Source organism: Canis aureus, chromosome 5, assembly GCF_053574225.1.
Source record: "Canis aureus isolate CA01 chromosome 5, VMU_Caureus_v.1.0, whole genome shotgun sequence".
NCBI lineage: Eukaryota > Metazoa > Chordata > Mammalia > Carnivora > Canidae > Canis > Canis aureus.
Genome location: NC_135615.1, coordinates 9,510,387 through 9,538,108, shown reverse-complemented (window position 1 = coordinate 9,538,108; position 27,722 = coordinate 9,510,387). Strand labels below are relative to the sequence as shown.

Sequence of the window (27,722 nt, the reverse complement as noted above, 5' to 3'; positions counted from 1 at the left end):
AGGGGTTTGCTAAGAGGATGTGAATCTAGGGACACCTGCATGGCTCAGTGATTGAACATCTGTTTTCAGCTCAAGTCCTGATCCCGGGGTCTGGGATCGAGTCCAACATCGGGCTCCCTGCGAGGAGCCCACTTCTCCCTCCGCCTATGTCTCTGCCTCTCTCTGTGTGTCTCTCATGAATAAATGGATGAAATCTTAAAAAAAAAAAAAAAAGATGTGAATCTACAGGGAGATTTAAGAGATACAACTGAAAACAGTTGGTGTCTGCCTCAGGTGGTATGAGGAATTGCATGAGAAGAACAAAGTGATTTTCAGGTCTGGGCAGGGCAGCTGGTAGTGATGGCATGATTCACTGAGCGGGGGTGCAGATTCAAAAAAGAGGGGGTGATTTTTTTTCTCCATTGTTATCAAGTGTCTGGAATATAATAGGGGCTGCAAAAATGGGTTCTGAACTCTAGACTGCATGTCTAGATTCCTATCCACTTCCAAAACACCTACAAACCTCTTTACATTCATGTGTATCTTGCTTCCAGTTCTAAGCTAACTCTCTATAATCCAAATGCCAATCTTCCTTGTTTTCTTGCTTTATCAAATTTTCTCCTATATTAAGTCTCTTTCTCTCTATGAGCTGTTTCTCCTTTAGAATCTAAATTTAAGTCTATACTATTTAAAGTGGAAAGAGGAATCTTTTCTCATAATAGCTATGACTACCCCTGTAGCTCCTATTACCATGACCACCATCATTTTAAGCTACATGCCAGGCACTTGATAAATGCAATTGTGAAGGTCTCAAAAATGCCAAAGGTTGAAATGACTACCCTTGTTTGAAAGACAAGACAACTGAACTCAAGAGGGAATTTACCCAGGGTCAACCAGGGGCCTGGCTCGAGTCTGAGCCCATGCCTACCTGAACCAAACCCACCATACTGCTTCTATCTGTAGGTAATTCTTATTCGGGTCAAAATTCAGAGTCCTGTCAGCACCTCATCCCTCCTTGGCGCACCTCATTTTTCTCTCAGTCCCTGCAGCTGGCCTTGGCTCCCTCTCAGGAATCTTTTTTTTTTTTAAAGATTTTATTTCTTCATGAGAGACACAGAGAGAGAGGCAGAGACACAGGCAGAGGGAGAAGCGGGCTCCCCTTGGGACTTGATGCCAGGACCCTGGGATCACTACCTGAACTGAAGGCAGATGCTCAACCACTGAGCCATCCAGGGGCCCTGGACCCCAGGAATCTATTGTCTGTCTTAACTTGATATGTAGAAGAATTTGTCACTGATCCTTCTCGTTCCCCAAAACCATCCACCTTAGTAACTTTTGTCCTCTCTTTCCACCTCATCTCAGTCGCCATGGTGACCTCTTTCCTCTACCTCTCTTCAACGTTGGGGTCCCTCAAGGTTCCAACCCAGGCTCTTTTCTTTTCTCATTTTATGTACTTCCTATGGTGGGGTCATCTGGTCACATGGCCCTAAATACTAACTGCCTAAGGCACCCAGATTCTTTCCTTTGCCCCATGAACCTCTCTTGATTCCTGATCAGTGTGTCTGTTTACACTCCAGTTGGTGCACCTGAGTGTCTCCTAGGCACTGAATTAGTGTGCTTGTGCTGCCCTAATGAAACACCAGACATTGGGGACTTAAACAATAAACATGTATTTCTCACAATTGTGGAGGCTGGGAAGTGTAAGATTGAGGTGCCAGCAGAGTTAGCAACTGGTGAGGACCCTCTTCCTAACTTGCAGTGGCCACTGTGTGCCTGCATCCTCACATGCTGGACAGTCAGGAGGCTCTGGTCTCTTCCTCCTCTTATAAGGTCATTATCCTGCAGTGGGGGCTCCATTTCCATGACCTCTTCTAAACCAAATTACCTAAAGAACCCATCTCCCCAGTACCATCCTACTGATGGTCAAGGTTTCAGCATATGATTCGGGGGGTGGGACACATTCAGTCCACAGCATTATGCTAAACGGAATCCAGTACCCTCATACCTCTGCGGAGTCATGCAATTCATTAGCCAAGTTTTGCCCACCCCTGACATCCTGACCACCAATACCCACTGATAATATCCTTCCACTTTCCTAAATCATTCACTCCCACGAATGCCCTTTATCCTCCCTATTTTCTTCCAGTTTGTTGCTTCCTTTTTGGCTTTACTTTTCCCCCTTGGCAGCCTAGAAACATCATCCACAGACTGTATGATTTACTGGCGAACTTCCCTGACTTTCTTGATGTCATCCTTCTTCCCCAGTGCCTTGCCTGTCGACCCGGTGCAGTCTGACTGCTTGCCCTCTCCCCTAGGACACTCAGGCTGCAGAACTTGACAGCGGCAAGCACCCCAGCCAATTCAGGGTGCCCAGCTCAGGTGGACATTCATGTGGCCTGGCCCCTCTATTCCAGCTCCTGACCATAGGCTTTGCCCTTCTTCCTCAGTAGCCATGCCTTACATCTGCCCTTCCTTCTACTAACACTTTCATCTCCACCTCTTCCTCTAAGCAGACAATCTTGTCTCCCACTTCACAAAGAAGATGGGGACTTTCAAATAGGACCTCATTCAACTCAGTGGGAGGCGGTATCTCCCTGAGGTTGGGAATTCACGCTCTGGTAACACATACCCAGCTTCCATATTAGGTCACCCTTATTGTGACCTTCCTTGGGAAATTTATCTGACCTCAGTTTTACTCTCCATAAAATGGGAAATGCAATCATTACCTATTTCACAAGATTATTTTGATGATATAAAGTGCCTTGACATGGAGTTAAGAGAGCAATAAATATAATTTCTGAAAACATGTTTATTTTTGACTCCCTACCACCCTCTAGACAATGAGTGTAAGATGATTCTGTACCAATTCCAATGGAGGGAGGGGTGGCAGGCCTTAGGGGGGCAGTAATTACTTAGTAATCTAAGTAATCCTCAGACATCAGCTAGGTCAATTCAATTCAATTCTGACACAACCTACCTGGAGATAGTGTCAGATCCCACAGGTTATGGGCTTAGCCCTATAAGACTACCCCCGTGCCCCTCCCCCCCACCATGCCACACACACTTCAGCCAACCAGTCACAAGCGCCAGTTGTCATCTATGCTTCTGACCAGCCGACTATAGATTAGAGGTTCCCAAGAACTCAGCCCCCTCAGGGTTGATTAATTTGCTAGAGCAGCTCACAGAACTCAGAAACATTTTACTTACTAGATCGCCAGTTTATTATAAAAAGGCTATTACTCAGTAACAGCCAGATGGAAAAGATGCCAGAGAGAAAGTTTTGGGGGATGGGCACGGAGCCTCTATGCCCATCTCCTCGTGCAACACTCTTCCTGAGTCTTCATGTGTTCACCAACCCAGAAGCTCTCTGAACCCTCTCCTTTTTGGTTTTCATTACAGCATCATTACATAATCATGATTGATGAAATCATTGCCATAAGTAGTTAATTCAACCTACCCTCTCCCCAGAGGTCTGATGGGAGACATTGTAACTCTCCAGTCACAAGATTGGTTCCCCTACCAAACAGCCCCCATCCTTAAGTGTGGTCCAAAAGTCACCTCATTAACATAAGGAAAGATACTTTTATGGTTCTCATCACTTAGGAAATTCCAAGGGTTTAGGAATTCTGTGCCAGAAATGGCACAAAGATCCAACGTGTATTTCTTTTTATAAATGACAATACCACTGAGTGCCATCCATTTGGATACTGTTGTATTACAGTTGACTGTTTACCAGGCAGGCTCAAACTAGATAGGATGTAAGGCCCTAAAAATGACAACCATATCCTAATCTCAGTCCACGTATGACTACCTGGTGCAGTCATTACATATTAAGTAATTGATAAATCATATTAATATATAATGGATTATTAAAACAACACAATTCTTGCCTTCTAGTACTAGAAACACTTGTTGAATACCCATTCTGTGCAGCATTCATAGCTCTAAGCATGCGGCCCATATTAATTCACTTCATTTTTATAACCACCCCCTAGGAAGGAGGTGCTAGTGATGTTATCCTCATTTCTCAGATGAAGACATGGAAGCACAGAGAGCCTGAGTCATTCGCCTGAGGTGACAACCACTAGTAGGTGGCTGAGCCAAAATTCAAATCCAGGCGGTCTGAGCCAGCTCCCTTAATCCATTATGATGCGGCTAAGAAGTTTCCAGACTATTGTAAAGGCACTTTTTAAATAATCTCAAAATCAGGACAAATTGAAGAGAATAAGGAACATAAGCCACTCGGGAGGAAGTGACAGCAGGTAGCCCCAGAAGGACGACCCCTCGCAATCCTGCTCCTCCTGCTTCACGGAGCACCATCCCCATCACACAGCATAAATCGGCACGAAATAGGTCCCCACCAGTTTGATCCCTCCGTTCAATCCCACTGCATGTCATGCCCACAGAGCAGCCTAGAAGCATGGAAAGATTGATAGATGTGGTAGTGCTGAAAGCCTGCGGAATGGCTTTTCTCCAATGACGTTATCAATCTTGTGCTGATACAATACAGTGTAACTGCCTGAAAAATGTCACTTCCCAGCAGGACCTACACAGAGATTTTGAGTCTACAGGATCTTGAGGAACAGGGGAACTTATCACATTTTATTGGCTCCCATCACAATATTCCACAATTTTTCAGCCTCCTTTCTAAGCACTTCTTTGCAAGAGTTGTATATTTCACCTTCAACAAGGTGTGTCTTCCAGCTAAGGATTTTCTTCAGCCCCTCTCCCTCCTCACTTTTGGTTGATCTTGTGTTTTCTCCCACAGGCTCTGGCTGATAAAATTGGCATCGGCTGCTCCCTGGTTCGTGGGGAGTATGGCAGAGCTTGGAATGAAGTTAAGTTGATGAATGAATCTCGTAAGGGACTGATTGGGGCTCTTCCTCCTCTTGAGGTGTATGTAGTTGACCTCATGTTCCATCCAGGCAGGTTGATGAAGTTAAGAAGCAAAGAGGCAGACCTTTACAGATATCTCTAAGCTATCAAATGAACAAAAAGAGGCTCACACAAAAAAAGGCATTACATACACTTTCTATGACGTTCACCAATTGATTTTATTTCTTTAAATAAAAGTATTAGACATTTCTAATTTCTAATTAATTTCTAATTTCACATTTTCTCTGTGTAGAAATGAGGACACTTGGGTTGAACTTGGCTGTGTTTCTGATTTCGGGCTCTTGGCAAAAATTCAGTCTGATTAGATCATATTATGCTCACTGTCCCTCATGTAAAGTTCATTATTGTCAAAATTAATCCACCCTTACTGTTTCATAAGGAGGCTCTCTGCCTTTTGGGAATCACGTGTAAAAGCACCCAGCTGCTGTGCCCAGGACAATACCGTGGCCTCACGACTGTCATTCTTCACACCCAGAATGCTTCAGGAACACTTGGTTATTGAATTTATTTAAATTCAATAGTATTTTATGTCTTCAGTCACCTTGTCTCACTCTCATTTTTGTAAAGTAAGATTATTGTTGATAGTTTGAATATTTATAGATAGATTTTTAGTATTACAAATTCCTTTCTAAAAAATTTGGGTTCATATTTTAAAAACATATTAAGAACATTGTCTAATAAACTTCACTGAACTAATACTCTTTCCATGAACTCTTCCCATAAACTGTGTTTGTCTTTTGTCCTGTGTTTGTCTACTTGGAAATATACCTCCAATTAAAAACAATTCTGATTTGCTTTTGCACATTTTACTGCTGGGTCACAAAAACAGTATTTTGGATTTATATAGCCTAAAAATTCTTTTTTGGAAAAATTTAAATATAGAAATAGAGTAAATCTTTGTGAGAAATTGTGTCTTCAGCATTGAGAACAAAACAGGGAGCAAACACACATTTTAAAAGATAAGCAAAAACTAGTAATATGGTGACTCTCATAAAGTATACATATATCCTAGCCTGACTTTAAGTCTAGTTTACTGTAATCATATTACTAGAAGGTTTTTAAAAGCCAGCTTGAGTTTAGAAAATAAGGCTGAGATTATTCTGTACGAACCAATGTGTAGCTTCAAAGAATTTGTATTTCCTTATTTCAAAATAAAGTTCTTTATATCAAACGGTGTGGTAATTATATTTATCATGCAATTTCATGAACTGGGGCATGGATTATAGGATGCAAACCCGTCTAAGCATTTTCAAGTCTGTTTTGATCCAGAACACATTTAAAGTGGATTACAAAGATATGTAAGATGTAACAAGATAAAAATAAATGAAAAACAGGCGTAAGTGTTGGAAAGAAAGTTCAACAAGGCCAAGAATAAGCTTAGAATTCAAATGCATCCATGAAAATCCCATGCATTTGTTAGCAGTGGGTGAAAATTTGACGCTAAGCTCTCTAGCAGACAATGCAGTGGGAAATGCTATCAGTTACATGATTTATAATAGGGTCCGCCAGCTAAAAGCACAAAGCAGTTTCTCAGGAGGAACAAAGACCAGGGGAATTCCTCTTTGGGAGCTTCATACAGATGACAAATGTAATATAGAAAATAACACCATTGAAAAACAACCTCCTAGTAAGTTCTGAAAAGGGTTTTTGTAGGCAATGGCCTAACAGCAAAATGGAATGAAGCAAAAGTTCATTCACAGCCACTGTGCTGGGGTCCAGGTAGACATTACATTTTTCTGTATGGTACAGGCCTTGGCCACCCCCTCCCCTTCTCTCATCTTAGAGACATTTGTGTGTAACGTCTCTCTCAACTGGCTCCTAGGTAATTATTGCACAGGAATAAGTTTAAATTCTATTTTCAGACAGTTCTTTGAAGTTCATCTATTTTGTGTTATCAAAAGACAACACACTCACAATAGTAACACAAATTATAAGATACCTAGAAATAGATTTAATAAGAAATACGCAAGAAAAACTATAAAATTTTAATGAGATCTGAATAAGTGAAGACCCACATCATTTTCCTTGATGGAAACTCAGCAATATAAAAATTTCAGTGCCCCCTATATTAATATATACAGTTAGTATCTCATTTAGAATCCCAACACATTTTCTTTTCTGAAATCTGACAAATAGTAAACTTTATCTGGAAGATGAATGCATGTGTAGGCCAATAATATATGAAATTAAAAAATGAAGAATTGGGTCCATCATATATCAGAACACATTAAAAAGCAGTAATAAATTAGTATGAAATGGGCCCAAATATTGGGCCCATTTTATATATCTATAAAAATAGAACAATATTAAGAGTACAGACATAGATACATATATTTTATACATATAGGGATTAGTATTGATAAAAAAAAAATATAGCTTTTCTGCCAGAAGCAGGGCACAATGATCGCCTATTCAGTAAATGACTATGGGAAAATTATGATCTTGGCAAAGCAAGATCCTATTTCTTTTTTTTTTTTTAAGATTTTATTTATTTATTCATGAGAGACAGAGAGGGAGAGGCAGAGGAAGAAGCAGGCTCCACGCAGGAAGCCCAATGTGGGACTCGATCCCGGGTCTTCAGGATCAGGCCCTGGGCTGAAGGCAGAGCTAAACTGCTGAGCCACCTGGGCTGCCCGATTCTATTTCTGACGGATAAACCAGAAGCCGTAGGAGAAAATATCTGACAAGTTTGGTTCTGTGAAACTTTAAATTCCTGTTGAGAAAAATACAGCATAAACAAAAATACTTCTGTTCAACAAAAAATAAAGTGTAACCAAAAGTGTAACCAAAATCATAGGGAGGAAAACATTTGCAGCATATGTAACACACATGTCAATATCCTTAACAAACAAAGAGTTTCTATAAACCAATGAGAAAAAGATAATACACTTGGAGAATAGTCAAAGACAACAGTATATAAATAAGACATCTATACAGTGGCCATAAACAATCCCCAGATCTCAGTACTTGTTTGTATTTTTTATCACATTACATGTCAAACACAGGTCGGTAGAGGGGACTCTGCTTCACACAGTCACTCAAGGACCTAGGCCAACAGCAGTCCTGCTGTTTAGTAGCAGCACTGTCTGGAATATCCTTCAGGAATTATGCACTTTGGGCTGACATAGCATGCTATTTGGTCAGAACTAGACCCAGGAAATATGGGGTAATATCTGGAACCAAGGAGATCTGAGAATCCTACTCTGTCACCTAAGAAGTGTACAAACTGGCAGCTGTTGTGGTTGTGAGGTTTCAAAACAATTTATGTAAAGTAGCTTGTGTTGATTCTGTCAGAATCAAAGGCCACAGTTTATCTTATGGAGATCAAACCATTTCGTTAAAACTAATATCTGACTTTATTTTTTAGAAGTGGGGGGAAGGGCAGAAGGAGAGAATCCCAAGCAGACTCTATGCCCAGCACAGAGTCCAAAGTGGGGCTCAATTCCACCACCCTGAGATCATGACCTGAGCCGAAATCAAGAGTTGGAAGCTTAACCAACTGAGCCACCCAGGCACCCCTAAAAGTAATATCTAACTTTTTAAAGCAGCTGTAAGTGGAGAAATGGACAGGTAAGTAGAATCCTTTCCCCAGGCTTCCAGCTCTGGAGCAGGTGCCATAAATGAGGATTCAAGTCTACACTGCACTTTAAGCACACATCCGATTGCAATGTATTATTTCCTTGTCAAAGAAGCAGCATTGTCATCCATGAAAAACACATTTCTAGATGCTCAAAATAATCTGTAGAATTGAATGGGTACTGGCCTTATTACTGACACAGAATTCTTTGAATATAGTAACTTGCTTCTCAGAAAAATATTACCATGGTATTCCCCTGCCAAAGGAGTAATCTGGAGATATGATGGAGGGGGTTTCATTAGATGGTGCATTTTCCTTTAGAACTCTTCACAAAAAGGCTGTAATACACATACTGGTGGTGATAGTTGCCTTTTTCCCCCTCTAACTCAGCACTACTCAGAGTAGGATCAACTGGCTCTCTGAAAATTATATGGAAAATATCACTGTCTTGGAGTATACTCTTAAAGCAATACAATAATAACAAATAACTTATCTTCAGTTTAGTATATAAAAGTACTATTCCTTAATTAAAATTACCTGAATATTGTTATATAGATAACTGGCAAAAAGCTTTGCTTAGGCTTATGCTCTTAAAACCATGAATATAATTGTTTTAATAATAAAAGTGGACTTGACTTCAAAGGATAGCCATCAAAGCATCAGGTGGGAATATATTAATATAATGAATTCAAACAAGGCTCTTGCAGAACTCAGGAGAAGAGACCTGGAGGATCTGCCAATAAACACCCCACAGATCACAATTTTTAAAATATTAAGTATTGTTGTAAAGGGTAAATTCTATTATGATTGTATGTACAAATTCAATAGGTCTTTAATCTTCAGGGGCAATATAATAGCACTGGTAAAAGCCCAGATTTTAGAGTCAGAGCTGAAATTAAGTTGTGCATCTACCTTTTTCTATCTGTGTGACCTTAACAAAATTACTTAACCTCTCTGTTTACTCTTTGGGAAAATGGAGACACACAATAACAAATATTTGCATGTTGTTTATTATGCGTCAGAGGCTATTTTATGCCTTTGTGTAATCCTTTGATGGACCCTCTGATAGATAGCAGTATTACTCATGTCTCGCAAGTAACAAAACCGAGGCGCAGAGAAATTAAGTGACTTATCCAAAAATCACTCAGCTAGTAAGTAGCAAGCCTTAAATGTGAACTGAATTTGTCTCTAGAGGCTATGATCCCAAATATATATGCCTAATAACCCTGCTGTGAGGATGATACAAGACCATCATGCAAATGACAGACGAGTGTGTGATTAGGGGCAGGATGGGGTGTGTACATATGTGAGTACATGCATGTGTGTGTGTACAGGTGTGTATGTGCATGTGTTTATAGCTCTCTTTTCTATGCTCACAAAGTGTTCTGTTCATGGGGGAATTCTTTATTCTACATGAATGTGTCTATTTCTTTAGATCAGAAGTCATCAAGTATTTTCTGTAAAGAACTAGATAGTGGACAGCCCTGGTGGCGCAGTGTTTTAGCGCCGCCTGCAGCCAGGGGTGTGATCCTGGATACCCGGGATCAAGGCCCATGTCGGGCTCTCTGCATGGAGCCTGCTTCTCCCTCTGCCTGTGTTTCTGCCCCTCTCTCTGTGTGTCTCAATAAATAAATAAAATCCTCAAAAGAAAAAAAAAGGACTAGATAGTAAATATTTTAGGCTTTACAGGCTGTGGAGTCTCTGTTGCAACCACTCAGTTCTGCTATTGTTGCATAAAAACAGCCACTGATAATACCTAGACAAGAAAAATTTACTTACTAAAAAAGGTGTGGGCCCAATTTGGTTCATGGGCCAGTTTGTCAACACTTGCTTTCAGTGATGAGGGTTTGGACATGGAAATGGTTGTACTCTACTTAGCTTGGCCTCTGAGCACCTGGCAAAAACATTCAGAGGAGACTCTCACACTGCCATTTTGTCTTCATTTCTTCAGACTCTAATATGGACCCACTTGAAATTAATCCAATGGATGCCAAAGCAGATGCCTTATTTTTCTATAAAGATGAGAACAAATTTGACCTGTCTAGAAAAGAAAATTTCCTGACTTCTTAAATGGGAAGGGTCTAAGGTTCATTATTGCTGGCATAAGACATGAGACTCCCGGGTGAGAGACAAAGGACTTTGTTACTCATAGCACAGCAAGCAGCATGAGCAAGTGCAGTGTGTTAATTCTCCTTGCTCCCAGGTGTCATGGGGACCACCTGGATAGACCCAGATGGGTACCTACAAGGGCAGTGGATTGCATTTCAGGAGAGGAACTCTGGACTTAGGGAACCCAATCTTTTATAGTGGGCAGTAAGCATATCTGCCCTTTCACCAGAGGGAGACACTAGATCTTCTTAGGCTGTGTGCCAACATCCTTGGAAAGCTAGTCTGGAACAAAGGACAGTTAGGGAGCCTCTGTTTGTAAGATGTGCAAAAACAAAGGAAACTCAAGGAGAATTGTCTCCAAGGAGCCTGATCAATTCATACAGTATAAAATGCTTTATGGAATTTCTCATCTATAAAATAGAGATAATTGGGGCATCTGGGTGGCTCAGTTGGTTAAGTGTCTGCCTTCAGCTTGGGTCATGCTCTCCAGATCCTGGGATTGAGCCCTACATTGGGCTCCCTGCTCAGCGAAGAGTCTGTTTCTCCCTCTCCTTTTGCCCCTCTCCCCCTGCTCATGTTCTCTCTCTCTCTCTCTCTCTGTCTCCCTCTCTCTTTCAAATAAATAAAATAAAATAAAATAAAAACAAATAAAATCTTTTTTAAAAATAGAGATAAATGACACATGGTTATGGAAACCTACTCTAGCCATTATATCTATAATTATATATATATAATTTCATAAAATTGTATATAAATACATAAAAGTGTAATATATATACATGTATTATGTGTGTGTGTGTGTGTATATATATCACTTCAGTGACATATATAAGCTCAATAACTTATGAGTCCGGTTTCCTTTCTTGGCAAAGGAGCGTTGGTAAGAAAGTATGGTAGTTATTCTCCATATCATCCCACTAATCTTTTGTTTACAAGTTCAAAACCAAATTCAGATAAGCCTCACTCTCTCCTCGAAGCTTTTCCAGATGCCTTTTGTTCTTCTGATGACCTGTACAACCCTATCTTTGGTACTCATTTTGACTTTTCCCCATATGTTTACTGCCTAGCGCTGCTATTTTCCTAATGCACGTAAATACTCAGGTACTAGTTAAGAGCACACATGGTTCTTGGCGTTAGAGAAACTTGGGTTTGAGTCCTCCGGCTATCATTCTTAACTGAGGGATGTTGAGCAAATGTTTTGATTTTCTTATCTTTAAAATGAGGATGTAGGGCAGCCCTGGTGGCCCAGCGGTTTAGCGCTACCTTCTCTCTCTCTCTCTCTCTCTCTCTCTCTTTCTCTCTCTGTGTGTGTGTGTGTGTCTCATGAATAAATAAGTAGAATCTTTAAAAAATAAATAAATAAAATGAGGATGTAGGGACGCCTGGGTGGCTCAGCAGTTGGGCATCTGCATTCCGCTCAGGGCGTGATCCCGGCGTCCCAGGATCGAGTTCCACATTGGGCTGCATGGAGCCTGCTTCTGTCTCTGCCTGTCTCTGCCTCTGTGTGTGTGTGTATGTGTGTGTGTGTGTGTGTGTGTCATGAATAAACAAATAAAATCTTTAAAAAAATAAAATAAAATGAGGATGTAATAATAGTAGTGACCTCATAAAGTTGCTCTGAGGAATAAATAAGATAGTGCATGTCAGGTGCTGAGTACAGTGCTAAACATAGTAAACAGCTGACAACTGTTAGCTATTATTCTTTGATCTCCTCCAAGGAGAGGGAAAGCTATTTTGGGTCTGGCAAACACCTTACTGGCAGAGTTACCAGCGTAAGGATAGCCTGAGTGATATTTGTTGACTATCTTGATGCCTTAAACGAACTGACTTTAAAGACTAAAATGCGATTTTCATTACTTTTCGTTTCTTTTTAGATAGTTTTGAAAAGTAGCCATGTGGTCAAGAAGAGCACTGTCATCTCTGATTAAGTACTGGTTTCCTTTCACTTTTCAGGGTAGAGGAGAGGATGGCTGCACAGCTGCTTTTGAATTTGTGCAACGGGAAGTGAAAATTCAGAAATGTTCGCTGTCTGTGGCGCTTATATCTGAAATCATCCTCATTATGCATGTGTGCATTCCCACGTAACCAGCACCGTGCCTACCCACAGGAGGTAACCTGTCGTGGTTGCTTCAATTAAGAAAGAGCAAAGCATTGCTTCCTAGGTTTAATGATTTTGTATTGCTGCTTGGCCCCGCTTGCCTGTGATTTTGAATGACTCATCTTGCGTATTTACCTTTTAAGGTACTATCTGTGCAGTGGAGACGTCTCAGGTCCTTCTTAACTTGCTAACAGCACATAAAGCTCCATATTGCTACGATCTTTCCATCATCCAAAATCTGCAAAGGAGCAGACCCTTGTTCTTACAAGTTCCCAGTAATCAGCATCTGCTTTGGGTATATTTCAGTCACAAGCGTCTGGGTCTGACCTCAGGATGATGAGCTGAGAGCCATCAATTTCCTTTTCCAGCTCATAGGTATCAGCCCCCAAATCCTGCAGACAGTCCGACTCTGATTATCTTGAGAAAGTCCCAGTTTGTTTTACACAAGAACAGCTGGCATACAAATGGAATCAAGCACTTTTAAGTAGTCATTAATCATACTGATGAGAACAGCTGAAACAAACAGTGTTCTCTCTAAGTACTTACATATCTGACATACAAATCAAGTGATAGTCCAATTAGTTATTTATAGGTTCTTTTCTTTGAAAAATCTTAGTGCCTATCTTTCCTTTTTGATTCCATAGTCTCTACTTTCAAAAAAAAACTTTGAAAACCCCAGATGAATGCATTTATATTTATATTATCAAGTCATTTATCTGCTAAATCACTGGAAGTCAATCCTGCATACACAATTTTCTAGCTGTGTGATTTTGTTTATTTGCTTTCCAGAAAAAATGTATGATCTCTTTTAACTTTATTAATACATATAAGAGAAATGCAGAAGGAGAGATCAATAGGATAGACGTTTACACAATAGAAAGCGTGGCTTGTATGCAATTATTTATTCATTTAAGGATTAGGATGAGAGAGGAAACTCAACTGTTCAATGAGATGAGATTTTCCTTATGCAGTCATTTTCTCTAGCCAAACAAGACAATAATAAAATACAAAATAAAAAGGGAGCTAGGAGTTGCCAGAGATGGACCTCAACTGTTCCACTCAGAAGTTAATAATATAGAACCCACCTGAGCCGGCTATATGGATTAGCACAAAATTTAGCAACAGGAAAGCCCTCTCCACGCCTGGGGGTCAGGATTACTAGCTACACAGATATTATTGGTGAGTTAAAAACATTTATGGTATAATTCAAATGCTCCCTTCCCGATCATGCTCTTTACTAAATGAGTGCCCTGGGACTCAGGATTGCCACGTGCCACTGCTACACCATCACACTCAGAGAATATGCCCACATATATGAAATCCCTTAGAAAGCAAATGAAGAAATAAGGAAGGCTCTGGTATATCTCTTAAATACTGACCATCTGATTCCTTTTAGGCTTAGTTTTAGGTTCACCATTACATTATTGACATAGTCCTGAAGGCCTGGGCTAGATTGGGAATGATGTCTGGCTGAGAATCTAGTCCAGAGCCATAAAATAAATCACTCCAGGAAAGAAACTAAGTCTTGCCTTTGGCCTGTAGCTGGCCCAGCTCAGAGCCTAGGAGAGGATGTTCAGAGAGAAGCTTCCCACCAGAACATGTTCTATTATAATTTTTCACGTATGGTTGGCATCTCTGTCAAAGACACCATGTAAAAAGGACACAAAACCCCCAACAGAGGTCAGCTATAAACTAGAAGTTTCCACAGAGAAGGTCAGAGTAGATCTTTAGCAAGTGTTCCAGAGTGTTCTTTCAGCTCAGGTTTCAATGTCAAAGGTTAAGTGTGAATATAAAGACATTAATCCAAGCAGAGATTTGCACATAACTGTTCTTCAAAGTTTTTTTTTTTTTAAATAGAACCAAACTTTTTTTTTTTTTTTAAAGTAGGCTGTATGACTAACGTGGGGCTTGAGCTCACAACCCCAAGATCATGAGTTGCATGCTCTGCCAACTGAGCTAGCCAAGTGCCCCCAAACTTTTTTTAATGAGTGTTTTCATTTCTATAAAAAGGCATTTTAAAAATATATGAAAAGAAACTTGATACCCATGTTGCACTGAATGCCTTGGTTGTAAGATGCCATTGGCTTTAAATTTTTGTTATTTCAGTTTTGTTGTTGCCTGTTGTAGGTTCACACACTACTCCAAAATATGGCCTTGGCATTTGAACATTTTTGGCTGAAGGTGCTAAATTGAGAAATGCCAGGTGCAAGAAGATCTCCCTGACTTCCCCTGTATCCCCCCAAACGGGTCATGAGATCCTCATGTGAGAGGTACTCTCTCTAAACCTAGAGAAAAGGAGTATCCTCGGCTCTGAAGACTGAAGGGCCCTGAGAGGAATTTGAACCAAGAGGCTTTGCTAAGTTTCCTCCAATGTTACTGCAATTAGCTCATATACTTTGTCCTATTCTGTTTTCCATGACTTTCCATTCTTCATCAAACCTAGGATACAAACATGTAGGGGGGGAAGGAGGGTCTTCATTTTCTTATGAAGGTTCCTTTGTCATGTAAAACATATATTAAATAAATTTGTATGCTTTTCTCTTGTTAATGAGAATTTTGTCATTCCAATCAACAAAGCTCCAGCCATAGAATCTAGGAGGGTATGTGGAAAAAGACCTCCCCTGTACTGAAGTGGGGCAGGTTTGAGTTGGTTGACCCATTTCCTCGTATTTTAGATTCATGCCATTGAGATACTTAATCACTAAAATCCTTGGGCCTTGAGATTATTTTTAAAAACATTTTATTTATTTATTTGACAGAGAGAGAGTGAGAGAGAGCACAAGGGGGAATGGCAGGCAGAGGGAGAGGGAGAAGCAGGCTCAGCAGGGAGCCCCATACAGGACACCATTTCAGAACCCTGGGATCATGACTTGAGCTGAAGGCAGTTGCTTAACCTACTGAGCCACCCAGGCGCCCCGCCCTGAGAATATTTAGATGGTGGGCTCCCATTGGGCGCCAGTACCCCTTGGTATGCTATTTTTATTCTTGGAACTTGGATGTGGTTTCCACAGGAAGTAATATTTGTACTCTCCCTTTTCAAGGAACAGAATCACTCACTCCCTGGTCTCCTAATTATAGATGTAAATTGTGAGCACATTGTAATTAGCATATTATCTAGAAAGGTATCTCTTTATAATTTTTAAAACTTTTATACACAGCTGAAAGCAAAATTTGAAATGACCATCGGTGACCACACACCATGGCGGGAGACGTGTGTTGTGGTTATTGGGTGAAGGCCAGTTTATAGCCTACCTAGCTATGCTACTCACTGAACGAATGGTGTTGGGTGAGTGACTCTGGCTCTCAATTTTATTTATTTATTTATTTATTTATTTATTTATTTAGCCCAGAAAATGGCAATGGCAATACTACCTTCTCATCAGGTTGTTGTGAGAATTAAATAGATGAATAAACACAAAGCTGTTAAAAATGGTGCCTGGTACAGGTAATGAATCCAGTGAATATTAGCACTCCTTAGCCCATTCACATCATGCCCTGGGACCCAGATTTTCAGACATAATCCATATACAGGAGAATCTGCAGATTGAAACAATCCACAGCCTCTTTCCATTCGATGAGGGCTGCGCTGGATGTAAGGAGATCCGTGGAGCAAACCACCTCCCTGACCAAACCGGAAATCCTCTCTCTCCTCCCTGCGGTTTATAAGGGTGAGATAGGGTGAGGACAGCTACGGCCTCCCACTTTCGCATCTGAAAAAACAAGACTTAGGAAAATCTACCGGAATGGTTTCTGACAGCCCTAGGAGTATGATAAAAGGCTTCTTTTTTCTTAAAAGAAAAATCACATTTAATCACTCAGTGTCAGGAGCCAGGACTTTCTGTTGTGCAACAACCAGAGCTCCAGCTTCCTTTGCTCCCCCTGCAGAGCCAGGCAGGAGAAGGCAAGGGCATCCGGACAGAGCCCTTGAAAGTCAAGGTCAAGGGAGGGCCTGGAAAGTCCAGTGTTTCCTGATCTCCAGGGCTCCAGACAACAGCTGGGCTTTCCAGGAATTCAGTGCTGCAAAGCAGGAGGCTCCTCATGTCTGTGCTTGAGAGTCCCAGCATGCCGGGTCACCAGGTGCACCCCGGGCAAACCCTGTGGTGGGCAAAGCTGGTTTCCCAGCCCACTTTCTGCCCACTTTTCCCAGCATGCCAACCCACACCCGCAGCCCCCACACACCCTCAGACTCATGAGAGCCGGCTCTCTGGAGGCCCATCCATCCCAAAGCCTTCTTTCTAAAATGATGAACTCTTCAGCATCTGCATTTTAAAGATATAAAAAACCGGAGGCCGAAGGAATGACTCCTTAATGGTGGCATTTCAAGTTATCAGTGAACACGCACACATGCATTATTTTGTTTTTAAGAAACACATCCTCCTTATGGACGATACAAAAAAAATCTAGCAAAGAAGTTTTCTATCAACCACAGAGTATTTGTATTTTGATGGATTTCTTTCCAGCCTGTTCATATGTACTTTTTAAAAAATCTAATGACCTGCTGAATATGCAGATTTTGTTCTTATGCAACACAGATCACATTTATTTAGAAAGGATGTGGGGGGAGAAGAGTTGGAACAAGAGGGGATCCTCCTGGCGTCCAGAAGTCGTGCTGCAGTCAGCAGCTCTGTGTCCTCGACAGATGCCACTATCCCTCCCCTTGTTCAAGGGAAAGCCCAGCAATAAGCAAAGTGGGGAGAAAAAGAACTTGGCCATGGTACATTTCCTACCTCCTCTTCCTGTGCTTTGAGCCACTGGACCTTTCTCAAAGGCCTTGGCTTTGTGGAATAGCAGCCACAACCCGTGACAAGCTGGGTGATAAATAGGATATTGATGGGCAATTACCTGACACCAAATAGCTCCATAAATCAATGTGCTAGGAGCTGGTACCACAGTCAAGGGCAGCGCTCAGCGAATGCCGGCCCGGGAGCCCTGCAAGGGGAGGACTGGGAGCAGAGGCAGTCCTTGGGAGCACCTTGCAGAGAATGGGAGCTTTCCTAAGTGGGGAGCAAACGAACGCCCCCACCCCTGCCATGCTGTGGACGCCAGCGTCAGGGTTTGTGGAGCCTCGGAAGGGCTTCCAGCCCAAATGAGGCTGCATTTTTCATCTAGTGCTTTCCTGCTACTGTCAGCTCCATGATACCTTGTGACCTCCTCCTGCACGGCAAGTTTAAAAATAATCAGTGTTTTAGGATTCTGAAGGTAATGCAGTCTCATTGTAGAGAGCTTTTTAAATGTTAGACAAATATATAAAGAAGGAACCATCACCCACAGTCCCAGGACCAGAGGTAACTAACCATGGTTAACATGTGGCCTTCTTACAGGCTCACAAAAGCAGCGTACCCATAATCCTGGATGCTAAAAAGTGGTGCGTTTTCATCCTCTGCCCCCATCACCACCCATTCAAGGACACAGCTTCCCTCCCCTCTGCACCACTGAGGGGCCAACTGCTCCTTCAAGAGACAGGAAGCTCAAATGTCAGGCAACCACTTCCTTGCCATAGATGGCCCCAGAAGCTTCAAGCTGCCCTGGTGCCTGACATGCTAACCCCTCCCAGCTCAGTCTTTTAAAAAAAATTTTATTTATTCATTATTTGTAATGTATTTATTCATGAGAGACAAAGAGAGAGAGAGTCAGAGACCCAGGCAGAGGGAGAAGCTGGCTCCACACAGGAGCCCAATGTGGGACTCGATCCAGGACCCTGGGATCACACCCTGAGCTGAAGGCAGACGCTCTACTGCTGAGCCACCCAGGTACCTCCCTGCTCAGTCTTAATTCAGATACTATAAGATGTGTCATCCCATCCACAAAATCTCAATCCAGCCAGGAAAAATATTTCACTAAAAACAAAAACAAAAAAACACCAGTAACGAAAACAAAAAACTTGGAAATCTGCTACACATTTTAGTGCTCTAAGCAGAATGGTTTGCCAGAGAGCACGGCAAGCCATCCTCCTGAATGTCACCGGGGAAAACCTTTATAGACTTCTCTCCAGTGGGCCTCTTTCCTGGGAGGAAAAGAAGACCGAACAAAAGCTTTATTCCCTCACTCCTACGGGAGTCATTCTTAGAAATAATAAATGAAGTCAGATTGCGAGACTTAATAAAGTCCTCTAATACAGTTATTTTGTAGATAATGACTGAAAAGCCCCTTTACAACATTTTAAATTCACACAAAGCAGGAATTGCTTTAAATGAACGTTCCTTGATTCCTCATCTTTCAGCCAAAATAGGCAGACCAGTACAGGGCACAGCTATTTTTACTGGCTGTGGGGATATATCTCATTTCTCATAAGGCTCCTTATCAATTACAGCCTACTTGGAATTTGCCATAAGCGTGTCTAAATGAAAAACACACCTTCTCGGGCCCTCTAACAAAATCAATCCCTCAGCAGGAGAGTGAAAGCTTGTCTAGATCTTGCATTGAAATGCACATTTGCATGCTAATTACCCAGAAAGCTCCTCTAATTCACTGAGGTGTTATGGAAATGCTAAATCGGGATTCTAGGAGCCCAGCAACTGAGAATGGCTTAGATGGAAACAATTGGAATACAATTTATGTTTAAAGTCTTTTCTGGAATCCACTTGAGCTGGATTAGCCATGTCCAGATTAACCAGGGAATGCTCTCTTGAAGTTGCTCGGACCGTGGACACGAGCAAACAGTTCATTTTTTTCTGGGCCTTGTACAGCTTGGGGACCCCTTTTCCCGCAGGTTCCAATGTCTGTGGGCCTAAATATGAGAAAATACAAACATCACAACTCCCAGACTGCTGCAAAGAAGCACTCAATCACAGCTCCAAAAGTTCTGTTCAATGGCTAAAAATATGTTGTTTGCAAATAGGGTTATAATTGAAGAGAATTCTTTTCTGATTGAATAAAATGAGGCTACATCTATTCAGCAAAAATCAATCTGCAAATACAATTGGAACACTGCTTTCTTCTGCTGAAGACAACGAAGTGTTCATACATATAAATGAAAAGCAAAAGCTTTTTGGTTTTCTTAATGCTCTCCATTCTCCACATTTGAGGGGAGTGGGAAATATTTTCCCTCCTCCCTCTGCAGAAAGATGCTGTTTCTTCAGCTTTGCCATTTTTCTTTTTTGCTTCTGGAAGGTTTTGAAACCCTGAGAATGCCAAACAGGAGTGGACATTTTTCTTAGTCTTAATTGTCCTTTTGTTCTTAAAGATTTTATTTATTTGAAAAGAGAGAGAGAACAAGTAGAGCCTCAGGAGTTGGGCTTCCTGCATGGAGCCTGCTTCTCCCTCTGCCTGTGTCTCTGCCCACTCTCCACTGAGCAGGGAGACGGATGCAGGGCTCGAGCCCAGGACCCTGAGATCATGACCTGAGCCGAGGGCATGCACTTAACCCACTGAGCCACCCAGGAGCCCCATAGTCTTAACTGGCCTTAGTTTTTGGTGGTGGTTTACACTCAGGCTTCTTTTTTCCACTTGTGCCAACCTTCCTTCTGCTCCGAGTGTTCTCTAATGCACCAGTGATATCAGTGCTTCTGTGCACCTCAGAGCAGAGTTCCCATGTTAACCAAAAACTGCTGAAAACCAGTGTATCTGCCTTCTCATCCTCGTTGAGTCCAAGCCAGCCTACGGCAGGCAGCCTGGATGGAGGGTGCAGGTGGCCCACTTTGTTGTCCTCTTAATTTAAAATCTCTCTCTCAGAATTGCTTGCCTTTTTAAATCTTGAGTTAAAAATAGTGGGTTAGGATCCAGAAAATCTGTTCTCTTCTTTGAACTGTTCTACGGACAGAATCATTGAACTCCTAGAACCAAGGAGCCTAAGTGTGCCCCGGGGATGGAGCAGTGGAGGGAAGGCAGGGTATAGAAGCATGCATTGTAGACAATGTAATATGTGTCTACACTGTGGTGTTTATGTAGCACATTCTGAACCCGAGTCAATAGTACACAGGGTTATCAAAACTTCTTTGTATACAAAATTATGGGATGGTGGAAAAATCCAAGAAATATTCTAACAGGTCTCTTTACACGATAAACATAATGTAGGGCAGTCCGGGTGGCTCAGCGGTTTAGCGCGCCCTTCAGCCCAGGGCATGATCCTGGAGACCCAGGATCCAGTCTCACGTCGGGCTTCCTGCATGGAGCCTGCTTCTCCCTCTGCCTGTGTCTCTGCCCACCCCCCTCTGTGTGTGTGTGTCTCTCATGAATAAATAAATAAATAAAATATTTAAAAGAAAAAACATAATGTAATGGCAGCTCTTTTCACAGGGGCATAGATGGTTGACTCAGGTGTAGTTTATCACCATATCATGGAGTCCAAGATACTAAGCTCGCCTTCGAATATGAGTGTTGACCACACTGGCGATCTGAGGGTCTCATTAACCAAAGAGGAACCTATCCTTCCACTATACTGTCCTCCCCTCCTCCATTATTTAATTTTATTGTAAAGCAACTATGATAAATCAATTATCTGAAAAGTATACTAAAAATTTCCCTAAAAGGAGTTTCACTGTCCTTGAAAACAGATTATTTGCTCCCGCTGACAAAGATTCTTTCCTTGACCAAACTTTAGACAGGCTCCTCTGAGGTTTCTTTTCAACTCGGTCTCATCCTTGGACCTTGTCTTTGACTTGCCTTGTCCAGTTTGTAACAAAAATCCTGCCAATTTAGCTTGGTAGGAAGTCCCCCATCCTTGATTGCTTGCCTCCGACAAGAATCCTGTTATACGCGTTTAGCAAGAATCCTTTGTTAAACACAAGACAACAGGTCCAAAATGGAGTTGCCCGTGCTAAGACCCAGGTCATCAACCAAGACTTTTTTTTTTTTTTCATCAACCAAGACTTAATTGCGGTTTCAGCTCTCCTAGAAATGGAATCTTAAGCCAATCAGGAATTTCCTGAGCAGCACCAGGTGGGCAGTCTGCCTGATAGGCCCTCATCTTCCCCTTTAGGGAAGGTGACCTTACAATAACCAGCTGCTTTTTTGCCTAGTTCAACCTCCTTGTTCTTGCTCCATTCTGCCTATAAAAGTCCTTCATTTTTTTAAAAAAAGATTTATTTATTTATGATAGACAGCGAGAGAGAGGCAGAGACACAGGCAGAGGGAGAAGCAGGCTCCATGTAGGAAGCCCAACGCAGGACTCGATCCCGGGACCCCAGGATCGCACCGAGGGCCAAAGGCAGGCGCCAAACCACTGAGCCACCCAGGGATCCCAAAAGTCCTTCATTTTGTATAGTTCCTTGGAGCTTCTTTCTGTCTGCTAAATGGGTGCTATGTGACTCATGAATCGTTGTGTAAAGCCAATAAGATCTCTAAAATGTACATGGTTGGATTTTGCTTTTTTCCATCCTCCTACCCTTCTTGTCTCCACTTAGTGATTTTTCCATTCATGGGCTCATCACTCTGCTCCTTGGCTATAAATCCCAACTGTCTTTTTTTTTTTTTTTTTTTTTTAAGATTTATTTATTTTAGAGAGAGAGAGGATGAGCAGGAAAGGCAGAGGGAGAAGGAGAGAGAATCTCAAGCAGACTCCACACTGAGCATGGAGCCTGATGTGGGGCTTGACCTCACGACCCTGAGATCAGGACCTGAGCCGAGAACAAGTTCTGGACTCTTAACCAGCTGTGCCACCCAGGTGCCCCAATCCCTAGCTGTCTCTACTATATTTGGAATTAAGCCTGATTTTTCTCTCCTATGGCAATAGTCCTGAATACAGCCTTCCTTCTCCTTTTAACAAATGTCAGAATAATCTTTTCCAAGCACCCCAAAATATCTACTATTTAAAACTTATTTAGAACTCTATATGAATTGTCCATTGATATTTTGTTTTTACTTTTACTTTTTAAAAAAATATTTTATTTAATCATTTGAAAGAGAGTGCGAGCAGCAGAGGAAGAGGGAGAAGCAGACTCCCCACTAAGCAAAGAGCCTGACTCAGGGTTTAGGGCTCAATCCCAGGACGCTGGGATCGTGATCTGAGCCAAAGTCAGATGCTTAACCAGCTGAGCCACTCACGTGCCCCTGTTTTCACTTTTTCTGAAAGAACTTTTATGCATTATCTTCCTATTGCACATATACCATCCTTAAAGATGGAAATGACGAGTCATAGCATGATTAAGGCCACCAAAGCATCCCAGAGAAGATGAGTATTTCAAATCTACAGTTAATAAAACAAAAGCAGCTGCAATAGTTGGGCTTGATAATATTATAACAACAGATATTTAAAGCTTGAAGAGCTCCTAGAGACCATCTTGTTCAACCTTCTTATTGTAGAACAAGGAAAAGCTGAGGCCCAGAGAAGCAAGGTGACTTGCTCAGAGTTCTTAATAAGTTCCTGGCAATACTGGTTCTGAGTACAGGTCTCTGCACTCCCAGGGAAGTTGGCTTTCCATTCCTGAGGGAGGTGTAAAACTGGACCAACTGGCTCCTCTAGAACAAAGAAAGTGTCTTCTTTCTTGTGGCCTCAGCCAGAGCCTGGCCCCACCCCATGACCCCACCCCCAAGAGTCAGCACAGCCATGAGTGCCAAGGAAGTGTCCAATGCATCCTGGGTCACTCAGGAGGCGAGTGCTGGGGACAAGTGCAAGGGTGAGGCTCTGGTTTAAGCAGAGCATCCATGAGATGAAAGAGCTGGCCCAGGGCTTTCTGGTTTACCAAGCACTGCCACAGGGGAGTCCACAGGATGGCCGCGGAGACCAAGGAAGCAAAGCAGGTGCTGCTCACGTCCATCAGATCCAGGAGAAGTGAGGGTGGGGGAGGTTGTCTCCTGCCCTGCTTTTCCATAACCACCCGGTGCTGGGAGCACAACAGGGATCTAGAGGCGACCCCTGACTTTCCTCTATCCCATGCTGCTGCTACACTCGGTGATTTCTTAGGTCTTGCACAATTCGAGACAGGTGTAGAGGATGAAAGGAAGGCAAGGAGGAAGAGAGGAAGAATAGGAAGTCAGATCTATGGCTCAGTGCATGCACATACCTTTCTACGTCTTTTTTCTATCATGATTCATGATAAATCCACCCTATTTCATCACTGGCACAGTTAAAAAATAATAATTTATAGTGATCCTAGTTAGACTCCTGGTACTGGCTCCACATTACAGATTTCCCCAAGGAGTTGAAATAATCCAGACATCATGGCAGACCAGGGCCTTAAGCAGTAACCCCAGTGACCGGCTCCATCCTGGGGCCCCTCCTCCTCTTTGCAACTCTGTGGGAAATCTCCCACAGTCTGGCCAAATCAGAAGCTGGCTGATGAGAGGAAAGTCTCCCGACATGGGGAGAAAGAACAATTTCTCTCTGCCTGGAGTGTGTAAAACACGAACAACATAGCATAGAGCTGCTCTTAAATCATTTATATTTTCCCTTTTTATGATGCCATTGCAAATTAGCTATTTTTTGCATTTGTAATTAGAGGCTGGAACAGATGGGGAGGCCGTAGTTCAGGGAGATAAATTTGCAGGCGTGCAGTGGCTGCTCAGTATCCCTCGCTGTAAGTCATCCAAATGCCTCCCGGGGAGCCAAGGCACCAGGACCTAGGCCTTGCTCGCACCCCCACCTCCAAAACCTCTTTCCTGTTTGGGGAGACTTCTGCTTGGCAGTTAAAACTCCTTCCCAGTTACCAAGGGGAAGGAAGCATCAGAAACAGAAACTACGTTTCCCACAAATCCCTTCAGCTCTCCACTATCTCTGGAACAAATCCCAAGAACTCTACCCAGGACACGTGAACCCTGAGCATCAGTCTGCAAGTCACAAAACGAAGTGTTCTCAAACTAGAGCCGGTCCTAAGTCAAGAAGAACCACGTCCGGAGAGAGGTTGGGATGGCTGTTCATCATCAAACATCTCATGTTGCCTGGAAATTTATTTTGGAAGGAATAACTGGCAAAAGGGTCTTGAGTTCTGAGCTCAGTGTCTGCCACTTGTTTAATGAATACTTGGGGAAGGGTGCTTGACCAGGAAAATAAAATCTACAGGAGCTGAAAGTTCATTTTGTTGTAGGAGCCTCTTCCTGGAGAACCCAATCAGCCTCCTCATTCTTCCACGTCAAGCTGAGCCCCTGGGCCCTGTAGGGGGCTGAGCTGGACACTGAGGCAGGGGCAGGCTGCCCCAAGAAGGCTCCAGCTCCCCCTGCCCCCAGCCAGGCTGCATGACAGACATCCCCTTCTTTCCCAGAACATCGCCTCTGCTCTGCAAGCACATCCAGCTGCAACCAAGACATTGGAAGACCTCAGAAAATGAAAGGTAACCTTGCCAAAAGGCTCAGCTCCTTTTTCCACCCCCAGGAAGGGGTTGACGTGTGGGGTATTGGATAGCAGTTGGGGCCCCCTTAACACATCATGACCCGCCACAAATCACCCCCCGCTGCATTCTCAGATGACACGGGCCAAATAAACTCTGGGATTGCAAGGCACTGCCTTTTGTTGAAATGTAAAACGAGGTGGGGGAAACTGGATAGGGGACCCAGGCATGAGAATCAGGAACTGCTCCGAAATCCGCTTGGAGCCCTGCTTCTGTTCTCTCTGCCATGAAAATACAGTTTGGGTTACATAGCATATGGACAATGCAGTGAGGCCCTCCCTTACAATTGTTCCTGTTCAACTTAACCCAGTCTGCAAAGAGCTGCCGACAGCCAAGAGCTGAAGCAGGACGTTTCCACTGGTTCTGGTGAGCACATGACTGTGGGCTGGAGTCTTAGATGGGTCATGGCACTTGAGGCCCTCTTCGTAAATGAAAACCTGACATTGGTTACCATTTGGAGAAAACAATGCTATAGAGAACAAGGTTCTAAGAAAGAATACACCACACTCAGGTATGGGTTTAAACATCACAAGAGGGGGATCCCTGGGTGGCTCAATGGTTTAACACCTGCCTTCGGCCCAGGGCATGATCCTGGGGTCCCGGGATCAAGTCCCGCATTGGCTCCCTGCATGGAGCCTGCTTGTCCTTCTGCCTGTGTCTCTGCCTCTCTGTGTCTCTCATTAATAAATAAATACAATCTTTAAAAAAAAAGTCACAAGAGCACTGACCACAATATCCAGAGCAGCAACAAAAACACTTAAGAGTTGCCACTTGCCATTTGATGCTTCTTTGAGGTGGGGGGGCGGGGGGGTGACCCGGCATCTTTTTAGGTAAATGCTTGATGTGGCAGGTTTCTCTTCCATATCACCTCCCAACCCACTTCTCCCCAAGATGACATCTGGCTGGTCAGTGGTCTGCAGAGCCACTGGATCCGTGAGATCGCTGAGGGAGAGCTGCTGGCCTCTTACCTGTCTTTCAAGGAGGGGGGAAGATTATGCTGGCACCAGGGCCCCGGCCATTTGTCTCTGGCTTCTTTGTTCTAACCACAAGCTTTTGTCAGGCCATTGATCCCATTAGCCCTCTTTGCTGGAGCAGGCAGTGAGTTCTAGATCCCCTACAAACTCTCTGAAGACTGGAGAAAGCCAGAAGCACTAAGTGCCATGGCCACTGGCCCAGACACCTCCCCCCCAGCCAAAGCAGTACAATGGCCCCCCTGGCACAGTGGTAAGCAAAATGCAGGAGTCTTTTGGAGACTCACAGCCTCCCTTGTGCAATACCAAGAAAATGGGCCACCGGTTCCTGATGTTCTCGGGTTTTCTAAAATATACAGAATGTCTCTTGCTTTCCCCATCTCTCATACTCAAGAAGAAAGAATGAGAAGCTTGGTATCTGGCCTTCTCATTTTATTAGTCTCTGACTCTCTACATTCCACTGGTGGAGGGAACAGGCTTTTCTTTTATTCCAGCCAGATAATGAGTTGGTGTATGACTTAGCTATTGCTGTGTAACAACTATAGATCCTAATGACATACAACCTTGAGGATTTATTTAGCTTACGTGTTTGTGGGTATGCTAGAGGTTGGCTGATCTAGTTGGGGGTTCACCTGGGTGGTTCTGCTCCCTCATCCCCTTTCTCAGACCAGAGAGCCTGCCTAAGCCTATTCTTCATGGAAATGGTGAAATCCCAAAAGCAACAGTGAAAACATACAAGGCACCTCATTCTTCTGGCCAAGACAAGTCACATGGTCAAATACAAAGTCAAGGGGTTGGGAAGCATACTCTGCCCCTTTGGTAGGAAAAAACTGCAAAGTCACAGAGCAAAAGGAGTGAATATAGAGATGGAAGGTCTGGGGACAATGACATGGTCTATAACAGTATGTGTGCAGGGAAAGAGATTGGCTTGCCACTGATGGACTACTTGGGAATTCACTAAAAAATATTAGACCTATTATTTTCATCCATATCCTAGAGCCAAAATGTGTGGTTACTTGCCCCAATAAGTGGACTAACTGACCCCTGGGAAACTTGCTGGTTCTTTCATCATCTTACTGGTAGGTTATAAGTAGGAATCTTCAGCAGCCTGCTAAGGTGTATAGATTGTTTATGGAGGGTGCCCCACTCTCCTGACATCATCCATCCGGAATGAACCCCTTACAACGAGAGCTTCTCTATGGTAGAGACCTCCTGGACTCTGCTGCTGGCATTCTGATTTAGATTGTTTCCAGCCCCCAGATTTTGAAGAAAGCTGCTTAGAGAGTGATGGGCCAGATCAAGCTCCATTAACTGGTCCATTTAATGCACGTGCATTCAGTGCCAACCAACTGCCAATCTCTTTCCTTTACACAGAGATTATACATACATTCTTACTTACATGTAACAAATTAATCTTAGGAAGTTTTCTCTGCCAGACCTGAGGATCCAGAATACCTACGTCTTTAGCAGAAACTCCTGATGTGGGAAGAAAACCAAATGATAATAGAATAGAAATCATGATCTTCTGAAATTGAACATTGTATCAGGCTGGGTGTTCTCTCTGTCTCCAGAATTGTCTGATTATTTAATATTACACAGAACAATACACAATAGATATTAAAGTCAAATGGAGCATGTGATTGAATATGGAATAGAAAGGATGCTAAGAAATCCTTTTAAATGGTAAGCATAATAATATTTTGAATACTGACATTCCAGGTACTGTTCAAAGTGTTTATATACATTACTCACTTAATTATCTCTATAACCCTTTGAAAGTACAATTACTATTTTCCCTTTGAGAGATGAAGCCTGAAGCTAGAAATTTGGAT

At 42.7% G+C, this 27,722-nt stretch overlaps 1 protein-coding gene and 2 long non-coding RNA genes across 28 annotated transcripts in view; 1 reads left to right on the top strand and 2 right to left on the bottom strand.

The window, feature by feature from the left end:
- The window catches only part of ARMC3 (armadillo repeat containing 3), a 101,747-nt gene extending 95,701 nt beyond the window's left edge, over positions 1-6,046 (top strand). For 17 of the 21 annotated variants that reach the window (XM_077896814.1, XM_077896830.1, XM_077896812.1 and 14 more), the window contains one exon: positions 4,748-6,046. In XM_077896814.1, coding sequence (XP_077752940.1) covers positions 4,748-4,957 — 210 coding nt within the window. In that variant the 3' untranslated portion in view covers positions 4,958-6,046. Of the gene's footprint in view, positions 1-3,974; positions 4,671-4,747 lie in introns of those variants that run through there. The other 4 variants (XR_013379293.1, XM_077896816.1, XM_077896822.1 and 1 more) reach the window with 4 other exon arrangements.
- The window catches only part of LOC144313316 (uncharacterized), a 357,200-nt gene that overhangs the window by 238,172 nt on the left and 91,306 nt on the right, over positions 1-27,722 (bottom strand). The gene's annotated exons all lie outside the window — the stretch shown is intronic.
- LOC144313671 (uncharacterized) overlaps positions 1-27,722 on the bottom strand; it is a 66,609-nt gene that overhangs the window by 36,891 nt on the left and 1,996 nt on the right. For 5 of the 6 annotated variants that reach the window (XR_013379294.1, XR_013379296.1, XR_013379295.1 and 2 more), the window contains exon 2: positions 27,290-27,366. The exons of the other annotated variant lie outside the window; for it this stretch is intronic. This is a non-coding gene — a long non-coding RNA (uncharacterized LOC144313671). The remainder of the gene's footprint in view (positions 1-27,289; positions 27,367-27,722) is intronic. 6 annotated transcript variants of the gene reach the window in all.